Genomic DNA, 11,447 nt, shown 5'->3' with positions numbered 1-11,447 from the left:
GTGGGTGTGTGGGGGCGGGGGCGGGGGGTTGGAATCCCTGGATGAGAAGAGATGTCAGAGAAAATCAGGGGCGGGAGGTCTGGACCTGGAGCAGTACAGGTTGATTAAGATCTGTTGGGCGTGTATTGGCCGCTGTCTGTTTGACCCAGCTGGGCACGAGAGTGACCACAGGACAATCCCTACCTTAGAGGAACTTGTTTAGTTGGAGAGATAAGATGTACATTCAGGAAACAAATTGCGTAATAGGACCGAGTGTGATTCAAGTAGACGAGAAGCACCGAGGAGTCCAGAGGAGGGAGACCTGGGTTTGGGCCGGGGAGGGCGCGAGCCGGTGGAGCTAGAGGTGGTGTGAGCGGGGTTGGGAAATTCAGGTGGGAGGTGGCGGGAAGGCGTCTTAGGAAAGAGCGTGGATGAAGGCCGGGAGGGAGGACCGGAGGCGATGAGGTCAGCTGAGCCAGGGCCAGAGGCGGGTCAGGGCTGGGGTCTTGGTGAGCTGGTGAGGGCCGTGGGCAGGCAGCGGGGGGAGGTTGAGAGCGTGAGGAGAGGGTAGCAGGGCCAAAACGCCCGGATCGCTAGGACGGATGCTGATTCCCTCTCCTCCCTGGGAACCATTCCCCTCTCCTCAGCTGGCTACGCCAAGGACTACACCACGGGGGCCACGATGACCTTTGCTAGCGTCTTTGCCGTCCTTTTTAACGGCTGCACAGGCATCATGGCTGGGGCCAACATGTCAGGTGAGAGTCCTTGGGGGAGGGGGGCTGCCTTGCCACCTTGTGCCCCTCCAGGGCACTGAGGGTTCAGGGATGCAGGGCATGGTGGAGGGTTGACCTCCCTCCCTCTGCTTCCTGCCCTCCAGGGGAGCTGCAGGATCCCAGCCGGGCCATTCCTCTGGGCACGATTGTTGCCGTTGCCTATACTTTCTTCGTCTACATCCTGCTTTTCTTCCTCTCCAGCTTCACCTGTGACAGGTGCCTGGGGAGGGGGTGAGCCTGGTCGTTGAGGGGGTGGAGTGGAGGTGTTGTCACACCTGGATCACCAAGGGAAGCACGGGCCGGGGCGGGGGGGGGCAGATACCCAAGCTCTTGGGGGGTGTGGAGAAAATGGGGACTGTTCCTCTCACTGGGAGAGAGTTAGAGCGGCTGCCCCGGATGCGGAGGGCTGGCTACATGGTAACAGCCAACCCGAAGCCAGCATCTGCTTTGTGCCTGGTACTATTGTAAGTACGTGGTTTGGGGGTGGGGTGGGGAACCGCTTTCTAGTCAATTTGTATTTCCATAAATGTTTGGCTTCTCGTGCACGTCCTGTTGGGAATGTGCACCCTGTGATTAACTCCAAAGCAGCCCAACGACAACCAGTGAATGCCAAGTCTGACCCCTGGGCACACTTGATCTATTAATACGGTCCTTGAGATCAGGGCTGGGGTCGGTTCAGAATACCCAGCGCTTAACCTCAGCCAGTGTTGTGGGAACTGTTCTCACCAGGCCCCTAGGATGGATGCACATTTATTATCTGCATCCTCCTTTCCTTCCCTGTAGGATTCTGCTGCGGGAGGACTATGGGTTCTTCCAAGCCATCAGCCTGTGGCCCCCGCTGGTGCTGACCGGTATCTATGCCACATCGCTCTCAGCCTCCATGAGCTCCCTCATCGGCGCCTCCCGCATCCTCCACGCCCTGGCCCAGGACAACCTCTTTGGTGCGCCGTCCCCTGCCTCGTGCCCGGCTCTGAGCGCACCCTCCCGTGTCGTGTCTGTCTCGGTCCCCACCTTGGCCCAGGCTGATGTGTCTGCTGCTTTTCCATTTGCACAGGAGCGATCCTGGCACCAGCTAAGGTTGTATCCCAAGGGGGGAACCCCTGGGGAGCCGTGCTGTATTCTTGGGGCCTAGTGCAGGTAAGCTTTCCTCTTCAGGCTGCCCTCACCCTCACCGTAAGCGCCACCCCCCCCCCCCCCGCCCCGGTTACACTCGCGGGACCAGGAAGGGTCAGCCGCGCGCTGGGAGACGTGCCTGGAAAGGCGGGCTGTGTTGGCGTTTGATGCGGAGCGGGGCGCGCGGATGGACGCCCAGCCTCTTGGTCCTTGTCCAGCTGGTGCTCCTGGCTGGGACGCTGAACACGCTGGCCGCCGTGGTCACTGTCTTCTACTTGGTGGCCTATGCCGCCGTGGACCTGTCCTGCCTGAGCCTCGAGTGGGCCTCGGCCCCCAACTTCCGGTGAGCGAAGGAGATGCCTGTGTCCTCGGAGGAAGAGAGGGAGGAATGGGAAGGCCTGGGACCGAGTGGGGAGAGGCTGGGGACGGAGTGGAGCGGCTCGCTGTTGGGGCAGCCCTGAGCCTCCTTCCTTCTCTGTCGGCCCCCAGCCCCACCTTCAACCTCTTCTCCTGGCACACCTGCTTGCTGGGGGTGGCCTCCTGCCTGCTTATGATGTTTCTCATCAGCCCCGGGGCCGCTGGCGGCTCCCTGCTTCTCATGGGCCTGCTCTCTGCCCTGCTCACGGCTCGAGGAGGCCCCAGCAGCTGGGGTTACGTCAGCCAGGCCCTGCTTTTCCATCAGGTGGGGGGAGCTGGGGGGAGGGGGAGGGGAGGGGGTGGGACGGGAACCCCCACGCCCGGAGGAGGCCTCCTCTTCCCCCGGCTGCCGCTGGTTCCCGCCCAGGTGGTGAATGGGGGCAGCGCCCCGGAGCCCTTCCTCCTTGTCACCTCACCTGGTCCCCAGGTGCGGAAGTACCTGCTCCGGCTGGACGTCCGGAAGGACCACGTGAAGTTCTGGCGGCCGCAGCTGCTGCTGCTGGTGGGGAACCCCCGGGGCGCACTGCCTCTGCTGCGGTTGGCCAACCAGCTCAAGAAAGGGGGCCTCTATGTGCTGGGCCATGTCACCCTGGGAGACCTCGGTCAGTTGCCCTCCACTCACCCCTCCGCCCCGACCTCTCTCTCCCTCCCGTTCCCAGAAGCTCTTTGCGTTCTTTGTGCCCCAGAGGCCTTGTGCTTCTTCCCAGATGACCCTCCCTACCCGCCATACCCCTGCCCAGGCCTTTCTTTTCCGCCCACGCGGACTTGGACTCTAGGAGAAAGTACGTGAATCTGGCCCACATGGGCTGCCTGCCTCCTCCGCAGACTCCCTGCCCTCGGACCCCGTGCAGCCGCAGTACGGGGCGTGGCTGAGCCTGGTGGACCGGGCCCAGGTGAAGGCCTTCGTGGACCTCACCCTCTCGCCCTCCGTGCGCCAGGGCGCTCAGCACCTGCTGCGGATCTCAGGTCTTGGTGAGCTGCTCCTCTCCGGGTGCCCTCGGCGCCCCACTCCGTGGCCCCTCTCCATCGCTGCTCCCCTCCCCCAGAGAGTCAACCACAGATTGCAAACTCCAAAAGGAACCCACAGTCTAGTGCAGACAGGACTTGCTTCTCAGAGATACAAGACTGTGTGATGAGGTCTCCGAGGTGATGCCTTAAGGACCAGAGATGGAGCAACACCGTTGGTTTGTTTTCTTTCTGACCCATGCTTGGGGCACAGGCTCTGGAGAACATGTTGTCTTTCAGGGGGCAGTGGAAGAACTATTTGAGGGGGGGCTGCCCCATCAAATCTAGGGTAGATGCTTTCTAACCACCAGAGTTCAGAGAGAGGAAGACCACTGTCACCCATGCGGCCGGCAAAGGTTTTGTGATGAGATGGTATCTCAGCTGGGCCTTGAGAGGAGCGGAGAAATAGCGAGCCGTGTAATGTGGCCCCCAGAGACTACAAAGGGTGCCAGGGGTGTGTGGGTCTGATGCTGTCGCTTGGAGTGGAACAGTCCCAGCTCCGTGACTGTGTCTTCTTCGTGCCAAGGCCTCCAGCCCAGCTCCCCAGCTTCCTCCAAATCCCCGCTCAGCGCCTCCCTTTTTCTCAACCCCGGGACTGGCGTCTATGCCCTCTCTGAGCGCGTGCTTCCTGCTCCACTTACAATCTGGCTAAAGTTCAAGTGTTGGACATTGCCCTGGTCGGTGTCAATCAGAACCCTGGAAAATGCTCAGGAGGGGGTGTGACTACTTTAATTTGCAAGATCAGCTGGAGTTCCCACCTGCCAAGGTGTTTTGGGGGTGTTATCAAGCATTGTTAGCTAGAACCTGGAGCATCTGAGGGCTTGTCTCTCCCCAGCCCCACCTTTTGCTGGGGAGAGACCCTACGTCTCTGGACCAAGAGACCACTCCTTGCACGCAATTCATCCTGCAGAAAATGATTCAAATGAAAAGGAAAAGGTTTCCTTTAAGTGGTCAATCCCCCAGCGTGGAGAATTTGATTTACTGGCAGATTTTGAGTACACCTTTTGTCCCATGAGAAGGGGTCTTAGAGGAGGTCTGAGTCTTCCTGTAAACTCAGCCCTGGTACAGGGGAAATTATCCGATTCCATATTCGTTATTCAGATACTAAACCCAGGAGCTGTCAGCAGGGACTGGGGGCTTTGTGGTTGGTGCATCACCAGCTTAGTGGCTCAGAGAATGGGCTCTGGTGCTGGGTACATCGTGTTCACTTGCTGGCCCCGGTGTCTGTCAGCCATGAGCCTTTGGGCAAGTGACTTCACCTCTCTGGGTCTCAGCTTCCTTATCTGTAAAAGGGGGTGAGTAATAGTCCCTACCTCATACTGTTGCTTCAAGGATCAGATGAGTTAAAACACAAAGTGCTTTCGACAGGATGGGGGCTCCACTCAGCGTGCAGATGGTGGCTCACAGGGGACAGTGCTTTGGACACGCTGTCGTTAGGGCTTTGCAGTCATAGAAACAGATTGTGCAGCCCCAGCCCTGAGTTCTCATCCTCCCCTAGCAGGGTCTGAGCGCTGTTTCCCTGGGGATTGAGGCCATGAGCTTGACTAATCAGGGGGTCCCATCTGCCAGTGGAGTCAGACTTGGATCTCCCATCATGAAAAAGGTGTTGAAACCCAGAGTGAATACATCCTACTGCCCCGGAACGGAAGTGCTTCTTAGTTACAAGAATCCTAAGGCGAACTTTGCCTATTTAAATGGGGGAGATTAGTCATGGAGATAAATCAAATAAATGCATGTGAAAGTGTTTGGGAAAACTAAAAGTCATTATGCAGATGTGCATAACGTTGCCTTAAGAGGCCAAGCACAATGCACATGTCATACCTGATGGCTGACACACGTTGCTGTCAGCGGGTGGGAGTGGGCACCTATTAGCATAGTGTGAACTCAGCATGAGTCTGATTCCTGCGGGTTCCTTCCTGCCTACCCCAGGTGGCATGAAGCCCAACACGCTGGTCCTGGGTTTCTACGACGATGCTGCACCCCAGGACCACTTCCTGACGGACCCAGCTTTCTCTGAGCCTGCGGATGGCACCCGGGAGGGCGGGTCCCCGGCCCTGAGCACCCTGTTCCCTCCACCCCGGGCTCCAGGAAGCCCCCGGGCTCTCAGTCCCCAGGACTACGTGGCCACAGTGGCAGACGCCCTGAAGATGAACAAGAATGTGGTTCTGGCCCGGGCCTGTGGCGCCCTGCCCCCCGAGCGCCTAAGCCGGGGATCTGGGGGCACCTGTCAGCTGCATCACGTGGATGTGTGGCCCCTCAACCTACTGCGGCCCCGGGGCGGGCCCGGCTACGTGGATGTCTGCGGCCTCTTCCTGCTGCAGATGGCAACCATCTTGGGCATGGTGCCTGCTTGGCACAGTGCCCGCCTGCGGATCTTCTTGTGCCTGGGGCCTCACGAGGCGCCAGGGGCGGCCGAGGGGCGGCTGCGGGCACTGCTGAGCCAGCTGAGGATCCGGGCCCAGGTGCAGGAGGTGGTGTGGGGCGAGGGGTCTGCGTCGTCCCAGGAGCCTGAGGAGGAGGAGGAGGAGGAAGGGGACTTCGTGAACGGCAGGCGGGGAGACGCCGAGGCAGAGGCCCTGGCACGCAGTGCCAACGCCCTGGTTCGGGCCCAGCAGGGGCGCGGCGGAGGAGGAGGGCCTGGTGGCCCTGAGGGTGGGGAAGGCGAGGAGGGGCCCACCACCGCCCTGACCTTCCTGTACCTGCCTCGGCCACCTGCCGACCCTGCTCGCTATCCTCGCTACCTGGCGCTGCTGGAAATTCTGAGCCGCGATCTGGGCCCCACGCTGCTCATCCATGGCGTCACCCCTGTCACTTGCACTGATCTCTGATGCCCATTCCAAGTGGAGAGTGTCCAGGTAATCGTAATCGGGTGGCCCACCTTGATTACGGGGTGAGGAGGGGAAGGGCCGCCTTCCACCCGCCTGGCACATGGGACTCGGACCCTGGTGGAGGTATTAGGGGATCCTGGTCTCTGGCATCTCTCGGTCTCTGGGAGAGGGGCCCCGGTGCACTAACTAACGCAGGGCAGCTGTCCCCGCCACCACGGGGGAGGCCTCCCTCCCCCGCTGGCCTCCCTCCCTTCACCCGTGCCTTGACGGGGGCTGGGTCTCCGCTTGTGACTCTAGGCTACCTCAGTCTCCCCACCTCGCCCAACAGACTCCCCGACCCCTGGGGTTTTGATGTTTTTGTTCTGTTTTATTTTTCTAACTGCCGAACGTGAATAAACGATCAAAACACTACGCGTTGGCCGGGCGTTTCTGGAGGGGGGCGGGTAGCTGGGACGGAAAGAGGGAGAAATCTGTATGGGGGATGGGGAAAGAGGGGCGCTGGAGCGTCCCAGAGGCGAGGGGGCCACGTGCGGGACCCGGGGCTCCGGGCCTGGGGGAAGCTGGTGGAGATGGAGGCTGCCCGCAGCCCCCAGACTCAGGCTCCCGAGGAAAGCCCTCCCTGCTCGCAGGAGGGGGCCCGACTCGGGGAGCGACGGCAGTTTAGGGCCTAGGGGGCCACGTGACCCTCCCCCAGGAATGCGGTGACGTCACCGGGGGCGTGGCCGTCCCCAAAATTAGGGAGGAAGGGGAAAAAAAAAGCCAGAAAAAGTTTCTTTCCTGGAGTCCCAGGCGAGGTGTGGGACAGAAGAAGGGATCAAAGTCAGAGGCCCGGGGCTCCGTGGGGCCCTGACCGCTGTCCGGAGTCCCGCTTTTCAGGCCATGTCCGGGCCCACCTGGCTCCCCCCGAAGCAGCCGGAGCCTGCCAGAGCCCCTCAGGGGAGAGGGCTCCCCCGAGGCGTCTCGGGGCCGCCGGCGGCCCACGGAGCAGGTAAGGCAGCCCAGTGCGGCCGAGGAGGCCACCGGGCCACCAGCGCTCGCCTCTGTCCTGCGGCTCCTGCCTCCCGCTGAGCCCGCCACTGCCGCCCTTTCCCAAGCCCGGCTGGACCCCGCCGCCCCTGCCCCCTCGCGGCCCTCCCTGCCTCCCGCCCCATCCGCGGACCCCAGGTGCGGGGGTGGGGGCGTGGGGAGGGGAGAAAAGGGACCCAAGACGGCGGCGTCCACAAGTGTCACCCTCTCCTTCCCCAACCCCACCTCCGCTCTCTCTTCCCTCAACCCAGCACTCCAGCCCCACCCCAGGGTCAATTTTTGCCCCCTCCCATCTGAGCAGTGTTACCAGGCCCCTGGGGGACCGGAGGATCGGGGGCTGGCCTGGGTGGGGTGCCATGGAGCACCCCAGCGCTCGCAGGTGAGCACGGCGATTGGGGGGTGGGGGGGCTTAGGGCAGGAGAGGAGACCGTGTGATTTGCTTTCTCCCTGCTTTTGCTCCATCCCCAGGGGCTCCCCGCAGACAGGGGGGGCTTGCGCCCAGGAAGTCTGGATGCTGAGATAGATTCCCTGACCAGCATGCTGGCTGAGTTGGACGGGGGTCGAGGTCACGCCCCAAGGCGGCCTGACCGGCAGGTGACTCCCCTGTCCTGCCCCGTCCCTTCCGGTCCTTGTCCCCTGCCCCTGCCCCTCCCCCCCCCCCAGCCTGTTCCCTACTCTGAATTCTCACCCGCCCTCCCCCTCTGTGTGAGCGATGCCCACACCAGCGTGGACGAAGCTGGGTCACCAAGACTCACGAGGTTGTCAACCACTTGAGGGAGGCCCCTTGTCAACACCAGTGCTTGCCTGGGTGCCACATGGGGTAGGGGGTTCTACAGATGTGTGTCCCAGAATGGGCCCAGCTCACTCCTTCTGGTCTGCGTTTCTCCCCAGGCTTACGAGCCCCCTCAGCCCCCTGCCTACCGCTCAGGCTCAGGCTCCCTGAAGCCGAATGGAGGGGGTGTTCCTCCCCCGCCGTTCCCAGCATCCCCCTATGGGGGCCCCACTCCAGCCTCCTATGCTACGGCCAGCACCCCCGCCGGCCCTGCCTTCCCTGTGCAAGTGAAGGTGGCACAACCAGTGAGGGGCTGTGGCCCCCCCAGGCGGGGGGCCTCTCAGGCCTCTGGGCCCCCCCCGGGGCCCCACTTTCCTCTCCCAGGCCGAGGTGAAGTCTGGGGGGCTGGCTATAGGAGCCACCGCGAGCCAGGGCCGGGGGGCAAAGAAGAGGCTGCTGGGGTCTCCAGCTCTGCAGGAGGAAGAGGAGGCGGGTACGGGTCCCAGGTGAGCCCCCAGGCACTGGGATTTGGGGTCCTCAAAGACAACTGGACGCTGACCGGGTGGGGTGTGGGCGGGGTTTCACGTCCCGGTTGTCAGAGGTCTGGGGCACTGGAGCTCTGGATCCTCTGGGGGTAGGGGCAGGTCAGGAAATAAAGGAGCAAGGGGGTCTAGATCTGCACACTGGCTCCTGCAGGGGCACCCCTGGCCCCTGAGCTGGGATGTTCTCCGATGAACTCTCTGTGTAGAATTGCCCGGTCACCCGCAGTGACCGGAGCATCAGGAGCTACAGGTAGGGCCAAGCCCCTGATTCTCACCTCCCAGGTCCCCCTGAGCCAGCCTCCCGAGGAGGAGCTTGAGAGGCTGACCAAGAAGCTGGTGCACGACATGAACCACCCACCCAGCGGGGAGTACTTCGGTGGGTGAGCTGACCCCGGGCGGGGTGGGAAAGGGGAGGTGGGGCTGGAGAGTCAGAAGGCCCGTGGATCCAGCTTCCCGGCCTGTGCAGATTGACCCTGTCCCTCCCCGTCCCCAGGCCGGTGCGGTGGCTGCGGAGAAGATGTGGTCGGGGATGGGGCCGGGGTCGTGGCCCTGGACCGCGTCTTTCACGTTGGCTGCTTTGTGTGTTCTACGTGCCGGGCCCAGCTCCGGGGCCAGCATTTCTACGCCGTGGAGAGGAGGGCATACTGTGAGAGCTGCTATGTGGTGAGTGGTTGGGGCTGGGGGGCGAGATGGGAACTCGATATCCGAGCCCCAGAGAGGAATAGGGCTTGAAGCAGGGGGACTAAAACTGATATACAAGAGGAGATGAATGAAGGCAGTAGCGATACACTGGCTGCTGGAGAGGAAGGACGATATTCCCTCATAAGTGTGAGGCATTTATTTTATTTTATTTTATTTTATTTTATTTTAAATTAAAGATTCTTTTGGCTGCGTTGGGTCTTAGTTGTGGCACATGGGATCTTTCGTTGCGGCACACGGGCTCTTCGCGTGGTGCACGGGTTTTCTCTCCTCCAGTTGTGGCTCTCGGGCTCCAGGGCGTGTGGGCTCTGTGGTTTGCGGCACACAGGCTCTCTAGTTGAGGCGCGTGAGCTCAGTAGTTGTGGCGCATGGGCTTAGTTGCCCCACGGCATGTGGGATCTTAGTTCCCCGACCAGGGATCGAACCCACGTCCCCGGTATTGGAAGGCGGATTCTTAACCACCGGACCACCAGGGAAGTCCCGAGGCATTTATTGTAGATATAAGGGAATGTGAGGCAGATATTACTACCGAAGGAAACTGAAGCTCAGAGAGATTAAATAGTTTGTCCAGGAAGCTGCAGTGCTAGGGCTTGCGCTCAGATCTGTTCAAGGCCACCTTTCACTGAATCACATGCAGGGGGCTACAGAAACAGATGGGCAGCTGGCAGGATGCCTGTAAGGGCTGCCGTGGGTCTCCCCAGCCCCCGACCTTCCTGCCCTCCTTCCCGACAGGCCACCCTGGAGAAGTGCTCCACGTGCTCCCAGCCCATCCTGGACCGGATTCTGCGGGCTATGGGGAAGGCCTACCACCCTGGCTGCTTCACCTGTGTGGTGTGCCACCGCGGCCTCGACGGCATCCCTTTCACTGTGGATGCCACCAGCCAGATCCACTGCATTGAGGACTTCCACAGGTCAGCGGGGTCCCCACCTTTTGTCTCAGGATGTCTGGCCTGGCCTTTCCCATCTTCCTCATCTCTCCTTCATATCCCGGTACCAGCCCCTCCTGTTTCACACCCCTGGCCATGCCTCCTTCTCGTTAAAATCACTCTCTTTCCCTAAGATCCAAGACCCTACCTACCTCTGGCCTCTCCCGTTCCCTCCTGCATCCCACCTTCTCTGGGCTCTGTTGTTAGTTCCCTCTAACCCTGGGGCTTGACAGCCTCCTTGGTTCCCTTCCACCCCAGGAAGTTTGCCCCAAGATGCTCAGTGTGTGGTGGGGCCATCATGCCTGAGCCAGGTCAGGAGGAGACCGTGCGAATCGTAGCTCTGGATCGCAGTTTTCACATTGGCTGTTACAAGTGTGAGGTAGGAGGGCTGGGCAAGGGAAAAAGGGTTATTGGGGTCTGGGGTGCTGAGCACGAGGGAGAAGGAACTCAGGGGTCCGGGCCTGATGGAAAGCTGTTGCTTCTTTCCGAACAGGAGTGTGGGCTGCTGCTCTCGTCTGAGGGTGAGTGTCAGGGCTGCTACCCGCTGGATGGGCACATCTTGTGCAAGGCTTGCAGTGCCTGGCGCATCCAGGAGCTCTCAGCCACCGTCACCACCGACTGCTGAGTGTCCCCAGGAGCACCTGCTGTGTTCTCCCTTCCCATCATCCACCCTCCCCGACATCTACCTTTATAACTTTGTCACCAAATGCTGTCTCCTCTTCCTCCAATCATGAAATAATAATCCCTCGAGAGTTTGTAAAACACTTTGAAGTCTGTTGTCTCATCTGATTCTCAAAGCAGAACAACACAAGCATGGTTGTTGTGACTGCCTGCGTTTTTGGCTAAGAAATGACTTCCTGGGACTTCCCTGGTGGTCCAGTGGTTAGGACTCTGAGCTTCCACTGCAGGGGGCACAGGTTTGATCCCTGGTTGGGGAACTAAGATCCCTCATACTGAGCAGCACGGCCAAAAACAAAAAAAACAAAAAAAACAAAAAAAACGTGACTTCTTCAGGTTACATGGCTCCCAAATGGCAGAACCAAGTTCAGAAGGGTCTTCTTAGTCTTGGGCCAGTTTTTTTTGCAACTCCACTGTACACTCTTTTTAATGTAGTTTCTGTAAAGACACCCCTCCTCTCAGCGCTGGGAGCAAGGCTGCAGCATGTGCAAGGGAGGCAGCATTTACTATTCTAAACAAGTCTTCACACTCAACTCACTGAACAAGGTGGGGGGCGGTGCATTTAATCTGGGGCAACCCAGATCCTGCTTGGTGGTCAGGCCCTAAACCTATAACCGATCTCATCAAAGTACTGGTTGGGGTTTGCCACTTTTGCTTAAAGAGGGGGTGCCTTTCTGGAAGTAGAGCAG

The 11,447-nt window shown here is 60.4% G+C and overlaps 3 protein-coding genes across 5 annotated transcripts in view; all 3 read left to right on the top strand.

Annotated features, from left to right (window-relative positions):
• SLC12A9 (solute carrier family 12 member 9) overlaps positions 1-6,115 on the top strand; it is a 12,791-nt gene extending 6,676 nt beyond the window's left edge. The window contains exons 10-14 of the mRNA XM_024126109.3: positions 2,084-2,208; positions 2,355-2,547; positions 2,710-2,884; positions 3,108-3,254; positions 5,217-6,115. Of these exons, the coding sequence (XP_023981877.1) occupies positions 2,084-2,208; positions 2,355-2,547; positions 2,710-2,884; positions 3,108-3,254; positions 5,217-6,115 (1,539 nt within the window). The remainder of the gene's footprint in view (positions 1-2,083; positions 2,209-2,354; positions 2,548-2,709; positions 2,885-3,107; positions 3,255-5,216) is intronic.
• LOC114485039 (solute carrier family 12 member 9-like) lies at positions 368-2,034 on the top strand. The gene is made up of 4 exons (XM_028485318.1): positions 368-734; positions 857-968; positions 1,536-1,693; positions 1,807-2,034. Exons 1-4 carry the CDS (start codon positions 662-664, stop codon positions 2,031-2,033), a joined length of 570 nt encoding a protein of 189 aa, XP_028341119.1. The 5' UTR covers positions 368-661; the 3' UTR covers position 2,034.
• Positions 6,003-10,836, top strand: TRIP6 (thyroid hormone receptor interactor 6). 3 transcript variants are annotated; one of them, XM_055082928.1, is made up of 10 exons: positions 6,003-6,142; positions 6,992-7,103; positions 7,393-7,520; positions 7,610-7,735; positions 8,033-8,419; positions 8,738-8,831; positions 8,949-9,118; positions 9,887-10,065; positions 10,339-10,459; positions 10,574-10,836. In XM_055082928.1, exons 2-10 carry the CDS (start codon positions 6,995-6,997, stop codon positions 10,703-10,705), a joined length of 1,446 nt encoding a protein of 481 aa, XP_054938903.1. In that variant the 5' UTR covers positions 6,003-6,142; positions 6,992-6,994; the 3' UTR covers positions 10,706-10,836. The 3 variants fall into 3 exon arrangements, with proteins under 3 accessions (XP_054938903.1, XP_007110670.1, XP_054938904.1); XM_007110608.3 differs by lacking the exon at positions 6,003-6,142 and having other exon boundaries at positions 6,849-7,103; XM_055082929.1 differs by lacking the exons at positions 6,003-6,142; positions 7,610-7,735 and having other exon boundaries at positions 6,849-7,103.
• The last annotated feature ends 611 nt before the right edge of the window (positions 10,837-11,447 follow it).

The sequence above is a fragment of the Physeter macrocephalus genome, unplaced genomic scaffold (assembly GCF_002837175.3).
Source record: "Physeter macrocephalus isolate SW-GA unplaced genomic scaffold, ASM283717v5 random_266, whole genome shotgun sequence".
Taxonomy (NCBI): domain Eukaryota; kingdom Metazoa; phylum Chordata; class Mammalia; order Artiodactyla; family Physeteridae; genus Physeter; species Physeter macrocephalus.
Note: the sequence above shows the minus strand (reverse complement) of the source record. Positions and strands in the feature narration are given on the sequence as shown.

Coding starts and splice junctions, on each gene's coding strand:
- LOC114485039 (XM_028485318.1), top strand. CDS start 662: ATGACCTTTGCTAGCGTCTTTGCCGTCCTTTTTAACGGCTGCACAGGC. Junction 735..856: donor GGCTGGGGCCAACATGTCAG/GTGAGAGTCCTT, acceptor CCTGCCCTCCAG/GGGAGCTGCAGGATCCCAGC. Junction 1,694..1,806: donor GGCCCAGGACAACCTCTTTG/GTGCGCCGTCCC, acceptor CCATTTGCACAG/GAGCGATCCTGGCACCAGCT.
- TRIP6 (XM_055082928.1), top strand. CDS start 6,995: ATGTCCGGGCCCACCTGGCTCCCCCCGAAGCAGCCGGAGCCTGCCAGA. Junction 8,832..8,948: donor ACCCAGCGGGGAGTACTTCG/GTGGGTGAGCTG, acceptor CCCCGTCCCCAG/GCCGGTGCGGTGGCTGCGGA. Junction 9,119..9,886: donor ACTGTGAGAGCTGCTATGTG/GTGAGTGGTTGG, acceptor CCTTCCCGACAG/GCCACCCTGGAGAAGTGCTC.